Raw genomic sequence first — 14,345 nt, 5'->3', positions numbered from 1 at the left:
GGCAAGAACTGTGACCTGGGAACCAAGGGTCTGGTTCTATTCCCAGCCTGCCACCAGACAGTTACATGACTGGCCTTAGTCACAACCCCTTTGTGGCCTGACTTTCTTCGAAGGGCAGAGTCCTAGAAGAAAGGATTAGGCTGTGATTTCTAAGGGCCTATTGGAGCTGCCAATTATTTCCTCCCTGAGTATAACTTCTTATAATAGCTGTCCACTCACAATGGGAAGGAGATCCCAATTATAAACAACATGAGCATGCTTTAAATCCGTGATTAAATCAGAGGCAGACATCTGACTAATCTGGGTCAATCAGATTTGGTTTCCTGGCCCTGGATACAAGTTTGAATTGCAAGGCCCTGTGGCTTCAGAGGCTGATGTCACATTGGGTATGTGTAAGAAGCTGGTCTGAATATATAGCATCTGAGGAATGGAATAGGTATATAGGAAGACTCAGATATTAGAGCCTGTGGCTCTAAGAGCCAGTTAAACACAAACTGCTTGTATTTCCTGTACTTCGAAGTGTACTTACATCAAATTGCTTTTAGCCAAACCAGCCAGAGAAGTTTTCTGATTCTTATAGCCAAACGACCCTTGACAAATGTTCATTGTCTGCGACTTAGCTATTTAGTCTAAATCATAGTTCTGTAGTTGAGTCATCTAAACCATCAGCACACAGAGCATAAGATCTTAATTTTAGGCTTTTAACAGCTTTAAGACTTTTTTACCTCAGTTCTTAGCTTCTGTAATGAGCTAAAAGGAAGATACTTGATGCTTGAGACTGAATAACCACAGATATTTCATTTGTAATAAAGATAGATAGCTATTATGAGAATAGAGAAAAATTACTGAGCTTTTACTATGTCCAAATATTACCTCATTCACCAATATGATCTCATTTAGCGTCACAACCCTGAAAGGTAAATAGTATTCCTATTTACACAGATGAGAGAACCGAGGCACAGAGAAGTTAACTGAATTGCCTTAAGTTCTAAAGTTAATAAGTAGCAAAGCAAGAATTCCAACCCAGGCTATCTGATGCGGAGTCCACATTCCTAAACCATTATGCTATTCTGCTACCCCTGCTGTGTAATTTACACAAGGAGAAACCAGTTAATGACTTGACACTTCTCTTGACCTTCTAGTCATGAGTCAACTGCTTTGCGGGTTAGCTCAGGCACAGAGGGCCCTTAATCTCAGTGACCAGACAGGGCCTGGATCAAGATGGTTATGAGGCAGTCTTCCCTCCCCACTCCCTGCCCAGCAACCAACACCCTCACTACCAAGCCCTTTTTGGAAAATTGGGATGGGAATACCTCAAACTCTGTTGTCCTTTAACAATGATGAAACTGTACCCAGGTAAATGAGAGCATTTCTTTTTAAATAAACAGTGATTTAGGGTTTTTCTAGAACCTTCTTTCCGACTCTCACTCTCAATCAAGAGCTGACTGAGTAAACAATATTGAACTATTGATACTAACATTTAAAAATTTTTTAATCTTTCGTATTTTTAAAAGCCCTAGTAGGTCAAAGTAGCTCCAAAAAAAAAAAATTAAACTGGCCAGTCTGAGTTATTCAATCTCTGATCCCTAGAATAACAGGGTTTTAGCTGGAAGGAACTTGGGACAGTATCTGGTACAGTTTCTCATTTTACTAAAGTGGAACGTGAGGACCAGAGAAGTTGGGCATCTTCTCCAGCCTCACACACTGTGAGTAGCAAGACCAAGGCTACTAATGCAAGATTTTGTTTTGTTTCAATACTGCTCAATTCTACCTGCTCTACTCTGACAAAATTCTAACAATTAATGGAGTTAAGACTATTAACTAGATTCAAGATGTTTTCTACCATGTTAACTTGTCTAAGAAAAGTTTATTTTCATTCCATCCAACTGACCATTCTCCCATATGAAATGTGGAAAGAAGCAGGATTGAGGGGCAGGGGAGGAAACAGAGCTACACAGTGTTTCTTCAGCAGTTAGTTGAGACACTCAGAAGTAAAGGAAATGGTGCCCTCAAGTACCCACAGTCAGCAGCCAAGAGAATCTTCAAGAACTCTGGACACCCAGGGGTTCCCAACTCCTGGGAACCACATATTGTCCTAGCAAGCTCCAAGTCCTGGAGAGGATGCAGGATGAAAATGAGGAGAGTGCATTGTGATGGAAATCTGGAGAAACTATTATACCTAACACTGCACACAGCAGCAGCCGATGCCGGTTACAAGAGGACAGGAAAGGATTTCATCAGACATAACTGGTTTAGTGGAAACATGGTTGGTCCAAATGTTAATCTTCCCCCTTAACATGGCACCTCTGAAGCTAGTCACTCACCCGGTCTCTGATGCCTTCTTCCCTATAGAGATACTGCCTGTTCCATTTCTCATAACTAGTGAAGGTCAGTTGCAGTAATGTTCGTAAAAGGGCTCTGTAAAGTGCAATGCTATAAAAACTATATCACAATTTATATTTATCATCTGCTTCACTTCCTCATGTTTCAATACAGGATAATAATTACATAAATCAGACTAAAATGTTCATGGGTATAATCTACATTTGAACATTTAAGTGCATGTACATGTAAATAAAATGTTTATGTGTAGATTTAGACACACTTAAACACATATAAAGAGACCATATAGTAGAGATAAGAACTTTGAAACTAGACCTGAACTTAAATCCCAGCCAAATCTCTAACTTCTGTTTGAATCTCAGGTTCTGCATTTCTGAGATTGGGATAACAATAGTGCCTGCCTTATAGGATTATTGTGAAGATGTAATAAATTGGTGCATATAAATATGTAGCACAATAACTGGCACATAGTAAGGCTCAAGTAAATGTTAAGCCCAATTGCCATTATAGTGAGAACCACAAAATTGAGGCATTACTGCCATCTGGTGGCTGCCACCTTAATTACAGAAATCACAGCCAAGAAGTAGAGGATCTCTTAAATACCAGCACATGTCTGACCCTGAACAATTCACTTACAGTCTTCTGCATGAAGGTTTCTGAAACAGGGATGACACTTGTCCAAACAGTAGCATTGGGATATGAAGTAAAATGAAATGCACTTTGAATATTCAGAAGTTCTTTATCACAACTATGTTAGCTGCTTTCTATAAGCTGAAAGTTTTATGTTAATCACCTTATATTTAAGTTCTAGACATTAATACAGTAAAATATTTCATACACAATTGACAATTATTAGTTGTAGTGAGCACATTTAATTATTAAAGCCTGCATATCATGATAAATAATTCAAATAAAACACATGCCTAAAAACAACACTTACAGTAATTGAAACCTTATTTGACCTACCTTTCCAGCAGCTTCCAGTTCTTTTTTATCTCTTTTGGCATTTCCAGCCAACAATTTCATTTCAACAATTCCTGATACAGCAATAATTGGAACAACTGCTAATAGCAATAGGGTTAACTGCCAACCGTAGATAAATGATATGATAATACCAGTTCCAAGGTTAGCTATATTCTGTGCAATTAAAGCCAACCTAGTTCCTGTGGCCTGGAAGAGAAAAAGCATAGAGAAACTGTAGTTTTAAGCTCCAATGCATGCACTCCAGCCTTAGCCTCTTGGTCAGAATGATGAGTGGGTTCTGTGCCTGAGCTACATTGGCTTACTTTCATTACAATAAACCCACGACACCTGTGCTTAACTCATGAGGCTCTGCAGACTTTTCTTCATTGTGCCTTTACACTCTCATTCCTCTCCTGCCCACCCGAACCAACATTCTAGAACCAAGTAATCAACTTCTCCGCTTTGTGGATGGGCACTGGGGGTGCATGTATTTTTTCATAGATGCAATGTTCAAAGAGGAAACTAACTCCAATGTACCTGGGTAATTTTAAAGACCATTTGCTTCAAAAGTGTAAAAGGGAAATTTACACACTCCCAGAGACCATCTATTGTTACAAAGGGTACGTGTCCTAAGAGAAAATCCACCACAAAGCACATATAAGGATGAATTAGTGTTGTACTACTCACTGCTCAGAAAACAAAGGTGGCTGTAGCGACATTACAGTCGGCTCTCTGCATCCATTCCTCCTTCTCCTGTTGTGTGGAAGCAGTGAGCAGCAAAGTAACCCACCTCAGCTACAGGGGTGGGGATGTAGGCCACACAGAACATCGCTGTCCCCTGGAGACAGCTAGTGGTTCAGGGTGGGGCATGTGACCCAAATTAGCCCAAATTAGATTTCAGCAAAGGGTTTTGTTTGGGGATTGAGGTAAAGGTGTGTGCTCTCTTTCACTGGATGGGAAATAAGGAAGCTTGTAGTTCGAATTACTATTAGCAGCCATCCTGTGACTGCAAGGAATCAGCCTTGGGATAAAGCCAAAGCCAATGATGGGAACCTGGATTCTGGATTAAATCTGGAGGGGCAGTGGGTCAACCAACCCTGAAGTTTAATCTTCTGCTTATTGTTTTGATTGAGCTTTCTGCTATTTCTAGCTGGAAGCATCTTAACAAGTGTGGGTATGCTAAATGCTTATCTAAAACCATGTTTGTAAAAAAATACAAGTAGAGTGCAGTCTACATACTCCTTGGACTTGGGCAGCATCCGTGGCAAGTCTTGTAGAAAGTGCACCAGTACTGTTTTTATGGTCATCAAACCAGCTCATGTCCTATGGCATAAAATATACCTTTATATTAGTTCAAAATTAAAACAAGCAAAGAAAACCAGACAAAGCCTCCCAAAGCTCCAAGGCTGAGGAAATTTAGGGAATACCTCAAATGCAGTGTAGAGTCCCTGGCCTTGCTCTGAGCACAATCCCCCAGAATCTGGCAGAACCCAGCTTCCTGACTGCTCTGTGGTAGCAGGGAGAGCATCTCTGGTCCAGGGGAGCAGGGCTCACCCAGATGGCTGCCATGCTCTTTGCCAGCTTCGCCCAAGGCTGGGAGGCTGGTGGGCATTCCATTTACCCAACCATCATGTCTTTCACTATGGACACTTCTGCCCTGATATGGTGTTGTCTCTCATAAAGGGTGGTGGAGCTGTCTTGGACATGTTGTTCTGATAGATTCTAGGCAGGAGAAAATAAGCCCTGGTTTCTCACCAAGCTTTTGTTTGATATTTAAACAAAAAACAAAAAACAAAAAACACTGATTAAAAGTGTGTCTTATATCCAGTTAGCCACAGGTGAAAAAAGAAGCATGTCTGAGACTTGATTTTAATTGTAAGCTACTCATCCATGGCATCTTTTACCTTCACATAATTTTTCCTGCATAGCAAGAGTTTAGGAGATACTGAAATAGGATTTGTAAACAGATTTAATTAGAATATACTCCCTATTATGTGCCCATTTGTGAACAGAAATGTAATCAGTTCCCGTCAATTGAATGGATAATATTCTGGCCCTCTCTTAGGCATTTTCTATAAAAATAGGTAATTCATGTTTGCACATTTTCGTATGTCATGCACTAGAATGTGAACTTACCAGGAGAGTAAATAATGGATTGTACAGTACTAGCCACCAGCACACTGTCTGGTACATGATAAGTAATGTTTGAATAAACCAACACATGAATTAATGTGAAAATAGACCTCAAATAAGAAATAAACAAAACAATTATTAACATTTGAGAATACCTACAGTTAGTATGGTAGATTGTGGTACATGAGATTAAATGCTACCAACTAGCTTTTCTTGGTTTAAAGACATCCTGGAGTCTCAATGGACTCACCAGGGCCTGCACAGGATCCAGAAAAGAGATACAGGTCTTTGAAATGATAGTGTCTACATGGAGAGAGATATTTACAGAATAAGCCAAAGCTACCCAAACAAAGCCTATTTCTGTGAAAAAAAATCATGAGAGGTCTTTAGCTCTTGAAGGACCAGGACAATTTGTAGGACTCTGCCCCATCCTTGCATGAATACCATGGGGGGAAAACATGCCTATCAACATAGCAATAAGAACAGTAAGAAACTTAATACGGAAGAAATGTGAAAAACCAGAAGGCATTCTCCAGCGCACACTCCTACCTGTCTTAACATTGCTTTAAAAGCCATTGATCGCAGTCTCCTGGTGAGGATCTCGCCAGCTTTCCCAAACGTGAAACCCTGGTTGAGAAAAAAGGCTGTGGTCTCTTTTGATCTTTATGTATGTAATTGCACCAGACCAATCCTGTTCAACTTTTATGTAGCAAAGTTATGAGCTGTTTTACAGTTGCCACAGACCCTCAAGTCATGTTAATAACCTGAGCAACCCCAGATGAATCAAACATGCAGCCATAGCGGGAACCTAAGTGCTCCGAACCAAGAATCAGGGACTGAATGAAGAAGCAGACACCACAATGCAAGATGCAGGATTCAATCCGATTGAGCTCTGACATCACCCCATGGCAGGATCCAGTCAGATTGTGCTTCCTGGCATCACCTCATTGCAAGATCCAATCAGATCACACTTAATTACAATATGCTTATAAAACCTGACCCAGCCTCCAGCTTGGGGAGATACTGCTTTGGGAACTATGCCCTGTGAGCTCCTCACTTGTGACAAGTTATAAAATTCCTTTGCTAAATCCTCCTTGATGTGGTCATTGGATTGAAACCCACCAAGTGACCAAACCCACTTGCTGTGTGGGTAACAGTTCCTAGTATTCTGACACAGGTGCATATATTCACATTGATTTTACATTATTTGTATGTTAATCATCTATTTAAATAACAAAAGTCCAGGACCAAATACGAATTCAAAGCTCCCATGTGAAATTCATGTACTGCAAAATCATTAGTATGCATTAGAATCAAAGGCCAAAAATCTTAAAGGTGTCCAGTCCTGGCTTCTAAACCATTCTAAATAAGTTTATTTTTCAAAACTTTGAAGGGCAGCATCTCAGTGACAAAGATACCGTGTTTAACTACAACATTCAGTGTGTTCCTACTACTTCCAATAAAGCAGTTAAATACAGAAGTAACAAAGTCCTACACAGGAATTCATTTTGGCTCGTGCAGTGTAGAGGAAGGATGTCCTTAGAAACAAGATCCAAATGAGTATGCTGGTTCCTGGTCACTGCTCCACCTGCACTCAAATTGGGGAACAATCAGGGTACTCTTCCTTCTCCAGCCTCTTTGGGACAATTTCCTTCTAATGACCACATCCAAACTGGAGGGGAGTCCAGATGTCCAGAAGTGGGCTTACTTCTGGAATGTGTGAGTCTCCAGCCACACTGTGAGTGTTGGGGTAGCCGAGCCGAGGGCACATTGGGGAGTGCACATCAGAACTGTTTACTAAACCAGGGGGATGGGTGATCAGTGCACCTGGTGAATAGGTCCCAGGTGTTCCTTGTCCAGGACCAGACTGCCCTCCCCCTCCATTTGCTGGCAGATTGCTACAGGCAATACAGTTCTATGCATCAGCCCACTGTTCCTGCAGTCCCTGAAACACATTTTTCTAGCTGCACTGCCTAGCATCCCGGGGATTGGGGCTGGATCAGATCATTGAGTTGTATCTAGTAGGGCAATGATTTCTAAATAAAAAGCTTGGTTTATTTTTGCCATTGGTTCAACAATAATAAAAGAGAAGCATGCTGGCACGACTAGGAAACACTATTTTGCTGACTGGATTGTATTATATTTGAAAGGCCTATGTGGTGCCCACTGGGTTAAAGAGACAAAAGAAATTAGAGAGAAGTCTAACTAGGTAGAAAAGTACAATTAGAGAGTTTGACTAGTTTATTTTGGCCAGGTCTACCATATTAGAATGCAAAATATTGTGTTCTTTCAAACAGTTCATCAATTAAGTAGGAAAAGATCAGAGAAGTTACTTATTATTCTATAAAGAGTAACAACAGGAAAGAGAATGCTATTGGACCGTACTTTCCCAGTTCACAACCTGTTGAATTTAAGTTACTCTTATGTTCTGCAGTAAACTGAGGTCTCTTGTTCCTTGGTAATGAATGTTTGCTGAGGGCAAACTCGTAATCTAATATAATTTAGGACACAGGGAAGTCACAGTTCCCCCTGATAAAGAGTCTACCCTCCAGCAGAGCCTTATGCCAATCGTGTTTGCAATTTATTTCACTGTAAGAATTTGGAAGCTCCATTAGGTTTAATTTAACTTCTCTAATTAAATTATAAACTTGATGAGAAAGGCAAATCATGGGTACCTACCTGAAAGAAGAAAGTAAAAAAAGAAATAATTCCCAGACATAAGAAAAGCAAAGAGAACATGTTGCACTTCTGCTGCTTCACTGCATCGTCGCCTGGTCCAAAAATCTACAAAAGAATATTTAAAATGCCCACTTGGATTACATGATTGATCCTTGTTCATTACTCCCATAAATAGTGTCTTGACTGCCACATGTTTAAAACTAGGCTTCAAATATGTAGGGTTTTGGTAATTGTGGTAAAATATACATAACACAAAATTCACCATTTTAACCATTTTTAAGTGTATAATTCAGTGGCATTAAGTATAGTCACATTGTTGTGCAACTTTCACCACTATCCATCTACAGAACTTTTCACCTTCCCAAACTTCCCAAACTTGATACTATTACAATGACTTCCCATTCCCTCCCTCCTCCCAGTTCCTGGTAATCTCTGTTCTACTTTCTGACTGCATGGTTATTAACATAGGTTGACATACTGCATATGGACTGTGAGTGGCTGCACATTTTAGCATTTGTTCCTTTTCCTATATGTCCCCTTTTCCCTCTGATTCCTCCCTGCCCCAGCCCTCCATTTCTCATTCCATCAGGCTTCTACCCAGAGGGTCCTCTCCTGAGCATTCTATCTGAAACAGCACCCCCAGCTAACCCCTCTCTATTACCCTACCCATCTTTTAAAACACTTGTTATCCCTCAACACATTACATGTTTGTGGGATTATTTGTTTGTCTGTTGCGTATCTTCCCCAACAGAAACCATGCTGTTTGAGGACATGACTTGGTTTATTTGTGTACCACTGTATCTCCAGTGCCTGGAGAAGCACTAGGCAGATAAATGCCCCAAAATATATAGTCTACATTGCCTTGAATTGCAAGAGAGCCAGAGCTTGCTTTGTTTTGAAACTTTAAAAGATGTGGAGGAGGATCCTTTCTAATTTATTTATTTTTTGGCTTGTGGTCTTAATTGTGGATCAATGTCCAACATCACAAAATAATAAACTCATAACATGATGGAGAATTATTTGTCCTCAACAACAAAGTCTCTCCAATCATGTTAGAGGTTGACTAAAATTGTAGAATACGAATTCCGGATTTCATGGAATTGATGGAGGCTTTATATCTGTGATAACTTCCTTTAAATATCCCCCAATTAATTGAATGATTGACTAGTATGTTTTCCTTCTTAGTCTTGGACTCCCCAAGCCTTGGAAGGATTGCTAAAATGGGGTGGCTATTGCTTTTTGAATACTTACTACAAGGCACACACTGTTAAATGCTTTCCAGATAGTTACCTATATAATCTCTTAATCCTCAGCCATGTTATGAGATAGATTTATTGTATAGATGAAGAAACTGAGGTACTGAGAGCTATTGAGTGGTGAGGCCAGTCTATACCCAATGCCTGGACTCTTATTAAACTCTATGACTTTAACCCCTCCCTGCTCCACTCTCTCTCCACCTCATTGTGCGACGTGTACCAGCTTCTCTACACAAACAGATTGGGGATCATTGTCTGACACCAGTTTCACCAAATGACGAGAGCTCATTAGAATGCCTTCTTCACTGATTTTACATTTTATAATTTCATCAATATCATAACTTAGAGTGATTCAAAGGCTACTTATCTTTTCCATCACGGCTTTTCTCAAAAGGGATTTAAGGACTTTGGCTTAGTTTAATTTAAGGCTGCTTAATCCCAGAATGGAGCCAGTTAGTGAGGTTGGGAGAAGCAGCAGCTGATGAACTGATTTAATTCAGGCTGTTATGGGATGTTTGCAAACTTACCTCTATGATCTCTGAGAATATGATTGAAAATGCCGGCTGAAGCCCCCCATTGGCAATGGCACATACTGTTCCCACGACGAAGTAGGGCCATTCTGTTTTATTCAGTTTCAGGACCTTCAGAAAAGACACTGGTGGCACGTTTGCTTCCTAGAACATATAAACATCAGGGCAAACTGGTGATGACACAAGAGTTACCAGAGTCCATAGACATAGAAAAGGCATGGCCATTGCCCTCAAGGGACTTGCAAACTAGGTGCAGAGAATGACAAGCAAACTACTAGAGAGTAGGACAGTATATTATAACATGTTAACAATGTTTACTGATTACACATTATAAGCTGAGTATAGGTTGTTCGGCCAAGAAGCAACCTTCATGGTGTGCTTAGCCCGTCCCTATTCTGGCCTCAGCAGACTGTGAGGTAGCAGGCTCTGGGCACAAACACCTTGGCATCCAGCTCTGGAGTTACACAACACTGTGTTGGTGTGACAGTCATGGCTGGGCCACATGAGCTGAGCTGCAGTTTTCTCATATATTATGATACAGTACTGCCTCTCTAACAGGGATGATATCAGGGTCAAATGAGACAATACACCTGAGTAGATGGATAAACATCTTTGCAAATGTAGGAAACCATTACTAACTGGAGAACATAGGCTTGGCCTCCTCACTCCAAAACCTTGCCTTTTCTGTGCCATATTTCCAACTCACAAAACCAAATTAATTACATTCCTTTTCTCTTATCACACTTTTCCCTGTGCAGAGTTCTCTTATTTCATAGCTTAGCTTGTTTGTGATTTTTTTGTTTACATATCTCCATTTCTAGTATGTAACTTTTTTTTAAAGGTAAATATTATATCTTTATATTCCTAGAAAGTATCCAATTCCTGGCACATATAAGATTCTCAGCAAATGTTTAATTAAATGTCTGACCAAGCATGCAGGATTTAGGTCTCATAAAGAATGTTCTGATGATAGAAGCAGTTTAACATTAAACTTGAGACATAGGTGACTATGGAATCCCAAAAGCTTGAGGTTGCTGAGAAATGTTATATTTATATCTCTAAAAAACAGAGAATATAGAAGTAGGTTCTGTTCAGCCTTCTTCTTACAAATTACCCATTTTTTCTGTATTTCAGGGTTTTTTTTTTTTTTTCCTCTCTAGTTAACATTATCTTTAAGTCCCTATCTCCAGCATAATGAATGAATCTTTTTCTTGAATTACTGCTCTTCAGCACACAAACAGGTCTACTCAGGTCACTCTAATCAGACTTAATCTCTCCCTCTCCTTTGACATGTTGTTTTCTCCCTGCGATGGTACTTGGGACAATGTTGTTGATTGCAGCATTTCCTGCCTCCCCCTCTTCTCTGTGCATTTCTTCAAGAGACGTGCTCCTGTGAAATACTGGAGTTTAAAGAGATAGCAAAGTAACTCTCAAAATAAATGAGGAAATGAAAAGTGGATAATTCCATAGCCAAAAGAGGAGAAATTGCTTATCTTACTTATAATAATGAAGCTCCAAAATGGTACAATTGTTATTCTTCTTTCTAGAAATATACCAAGATCAAGACCTCTAAGAGAGGCCTTGTAATTTCTGCAGTAATAGCCTACACAGATAAAAACAGATGCACTGAATTCTTGGTAGAATTAGTTTTCTCAGGCCAACACAAGAGTAAAAATAAACTCAGCCTTCATCAATAAATAACATCAAAATATCTCAAAACTATATCTTGAAATAAGGAAATATTTTTTGGAATGGATTCCCTCTCTATAATAAAATTATTTGTTCCAGCCTGGGCAACATGGTAAAACCTCGTCTCTATAAAAAGCACAAAAAAATTAACCAGGTGTGGTGGTACACACCTGTAGTCCCGGCTACTCAGGAGGCTGAAGTGGGACAATCAGTTGACCCCAGGAAGTGGAGGTTGCAGTGAGCTGCGATTGCACCACTGTGCTTCAGCCTGGGCAACACAGCAAGACCCTGTCTCAAAAAATAACATTAAAAATAAATAAATAAATAAAATTGTTAACTGGAATTAATAATCTCCTAAATCCAACGTTGCTATTTCTCACCATTCTCCTCTTTTTCTAAGTAAGATAATTCCAATCTAATTTAGAGTGTCAATGCATACAGCAAAAAAAAAAAAAAAAATTTGAATTTTCCATACTCATGCTAAGTATGGCCATGTGATTGAATTATGACCAATGACTTATAAGTAATAGTATTATATGGGAATTCTGGAAAACCTCTTTGTTTCTTCCTGTTGCTTGGACCACAGATGTGATAGGTAGGGCTTCAGGAGCCACCTTAGATCATAAGTGACCCTGAGGATGGAAACCTGATGCCAGGGTAGGGCAGATAAAGATGAAGGGAGCTTGTGTCTATGGGGACTGTGGAGCTACCATTCTAGCCCTGAGTTTTTCACCTCTAAGATTTTGGTATGTAAAACAGAAATAAAAGCTCTTAATTTGCTTAAACAGATGCTATTCTGGGTTTCCTAATAAAGATAATCAAATGTAATCCTACCCAATAGAGTATGCAAATATCAGGGCCTCTCGTTTTGGACCAGTCTTATTATCTCTGGACCTCAAAGATGAATGTCAAATTCAATTTTAATATTAAGCCTCTCAGCACAAAGACTACATTGCTGGATTTTTTTCCCTTGAAAATCCATTTATAATTGGAACTGATTTCAATTCATTGTCAAATACATTTAAAATTTGAATTTTTTTTTTTCTTTACAAAGAGTATGGCTCATAGTAGCAGTCATCTGTGCCTGAAAAATAATTGCAAGGCTAAGAATTTCAACAATTGTAGCAAAACTACAAAGTAAAAGACTTAATTTAAGTGAAAAACAACTTACAAGTCCATCGATTTCCACATCAAGGCTATTCTGACACATTTGTGAATTTTTAAGGTTTTTCTGAGTAGAATGCCTAAATAGGCGAGATTTCCAGCCATTTGGGGCCATTCCAGTGGCAGCCTTTTCATCATTTAGTTCAAATTCTTCTGACTGGATCTGGCTTCCTGATGTCTGAAAGAATATCAAGACATTAAAGTGTGTGTGTGTGTGTGTGTGTCCAAATGGACGTAACCTCTAAGTTTAGAATCATAAAGCAATTTGGAATATTACATGTATCAAGCTTTTCAGATTTCCTAACTGCTTCTCAATCAAGGATAGCTAAAAACCTATAAAGAACTATAGAAAAGTTAAATTCAATTTGAACAATAAGAAAATTGGAGTATAAGAATATTTTCTAAAAAGTTAAAGACACATTTTTCATAATCCAGAAGGTATACAGGAATTTACTCAATATGCAGTAATTCAGGGAACAAGTCATGGCCACGAAGAAAGGGAAGAAGAGTACATGGAAACACTACTAAGGGTTTGTTTTTAAATCTACAAACAAGGAAAGCTGAATCAAAGAGCCTGATCACTACCCACGGGAGGTAAAACTGTCTTCCTTGGCTGGCTGAGTATGGTCATCTTCCTTCCTCACAGTCCTGCTCTGACGCACACCTTGACCCATGTGACCCAACATGCAGGCTCAGCATCATTGCTGACTGTGAGATCAATTCTCTTTTTAATAGGAATGGGTGTCCGGAGCCATGACGCCAGGAGTTAGCCGCCCTCTGTTGCTTGATCTCCGCAAAGCGGAGACAAAATGGCACATTTCTGGGTTCTTCATTATAAACTGTTCCCGCGCGCGCCTAAACCTTTCCCACGCGCGCCCAAACCTTTCCCGTGCCCGCAAACTTTTTCGCGCCCAGGAAGATATGCAGCCTACGGCGCAGGTGCGATCCCGCGCCCAGGAAAATTACAAACCCACGGCGCATGCGCAATTGTAATTTGAGACGACCCCGGCCCCACCCCCCCGCCCCCCCGCGTCACCGCCCTGGCCCAACCTCTTCCCCTGCCAGCCTATATAAGGCATGACCCTGCATTCAATAAACGAGACTTGATCAGGCTATTTGTCTTGTCTTCATTTCTCGTGTTTTCTTGTCTCCTCCATTCCCACTCCCCCTTCCAGGGCCCGTTCGACTGTCCTGCGGGTCGGGACAAATGGGGATGGGGAGTGGCGATCTAAGGACTTCTAGTTCACTGCCTAGTAAGGGTGAGGGAACATCAAGCCCTGCTGGAGTTGGACTTTGGTCTGCTTCCCTATTTGCTTCATCTATGTCCAACTACACATCTTAATGGTTGGTTCAGGGTCTTAGTCCTTGTAGTAGTGTCTTGTTCTTGCTCCTCCCTTCAAGTCCTGCCCTGAACCCAATCTTCTGGCTAGTGCCTTACTGTACCTACAATAGCCCTTATGATCTCTTAGCAGTTGCTCATTCAACATCTGACAGAACACTGCCCATGTGCTTATATATTGCCTTGAACCACATTGCAATGATATGTTCCGCTTGGTGAACTTCCTTATTTGCTCATTACTGAATCAAT

The 14,345-nt window shown here is 40.2% G+C and overlaps 1 protein-coding gene across 1 annotated transcript in view; it reads right to left on the bottom strand.

The window, feature by feature from the left end:
- ABCB4 (ATP binding cassette subfamily B member 4) overlaps window positions 1–14,345 on the bottom strand; it is a 70,222-nt gene that overhangs the window by 14,211 nt on the left and 41,666 nt on the right. Inside the window, exons 16-21 of the mRNA XM_023226716.3 lie at window positions 12,765–12,935; window positions 9,902–10,048; window positions 8,119–8,223; window positions 5,989–6,066; window positions 4,546–4,629; window positions 3,310–3,513 (exon numbers count right to left, since the gene is read on the bottom strand). Coding sequence (XP_023082484.2) covers window positions 3,310–3,513; window positions 4,546–4,629; window positions 5,989–6,066; window positions 8,119–8,223; window positions 9,902–10,048; window positions 12,765–12,935 — 789 coding nt within the window. The remainder of the gene's footprint in view (window positions 1–3,309; window positions 3,514–4,545; window positions 4,630–5,988; window positions 6,067–8,118; window positions 8,224–9,901; window positions 10,049–12,764; window positions 12,936–14,345) is intronic.

Source organism: Piliocolobus tephrosceles, chromosome 8 (assembly GCF_002776525.5).
Source record: "Piliocolobus tephrosceles isolate RC106 chromosome 8, ASM277652v3, whole genome shotgun sequence".
NCBI lineage: Eukaryota > Metazoa > Chordata > Mammalia > Primates > Cercopithecidae > Piliocolobus > Piliocolobus tephrosceles.
This window is presented reverse-complemented; position numbering and strand designations above follow the sequence as displayed.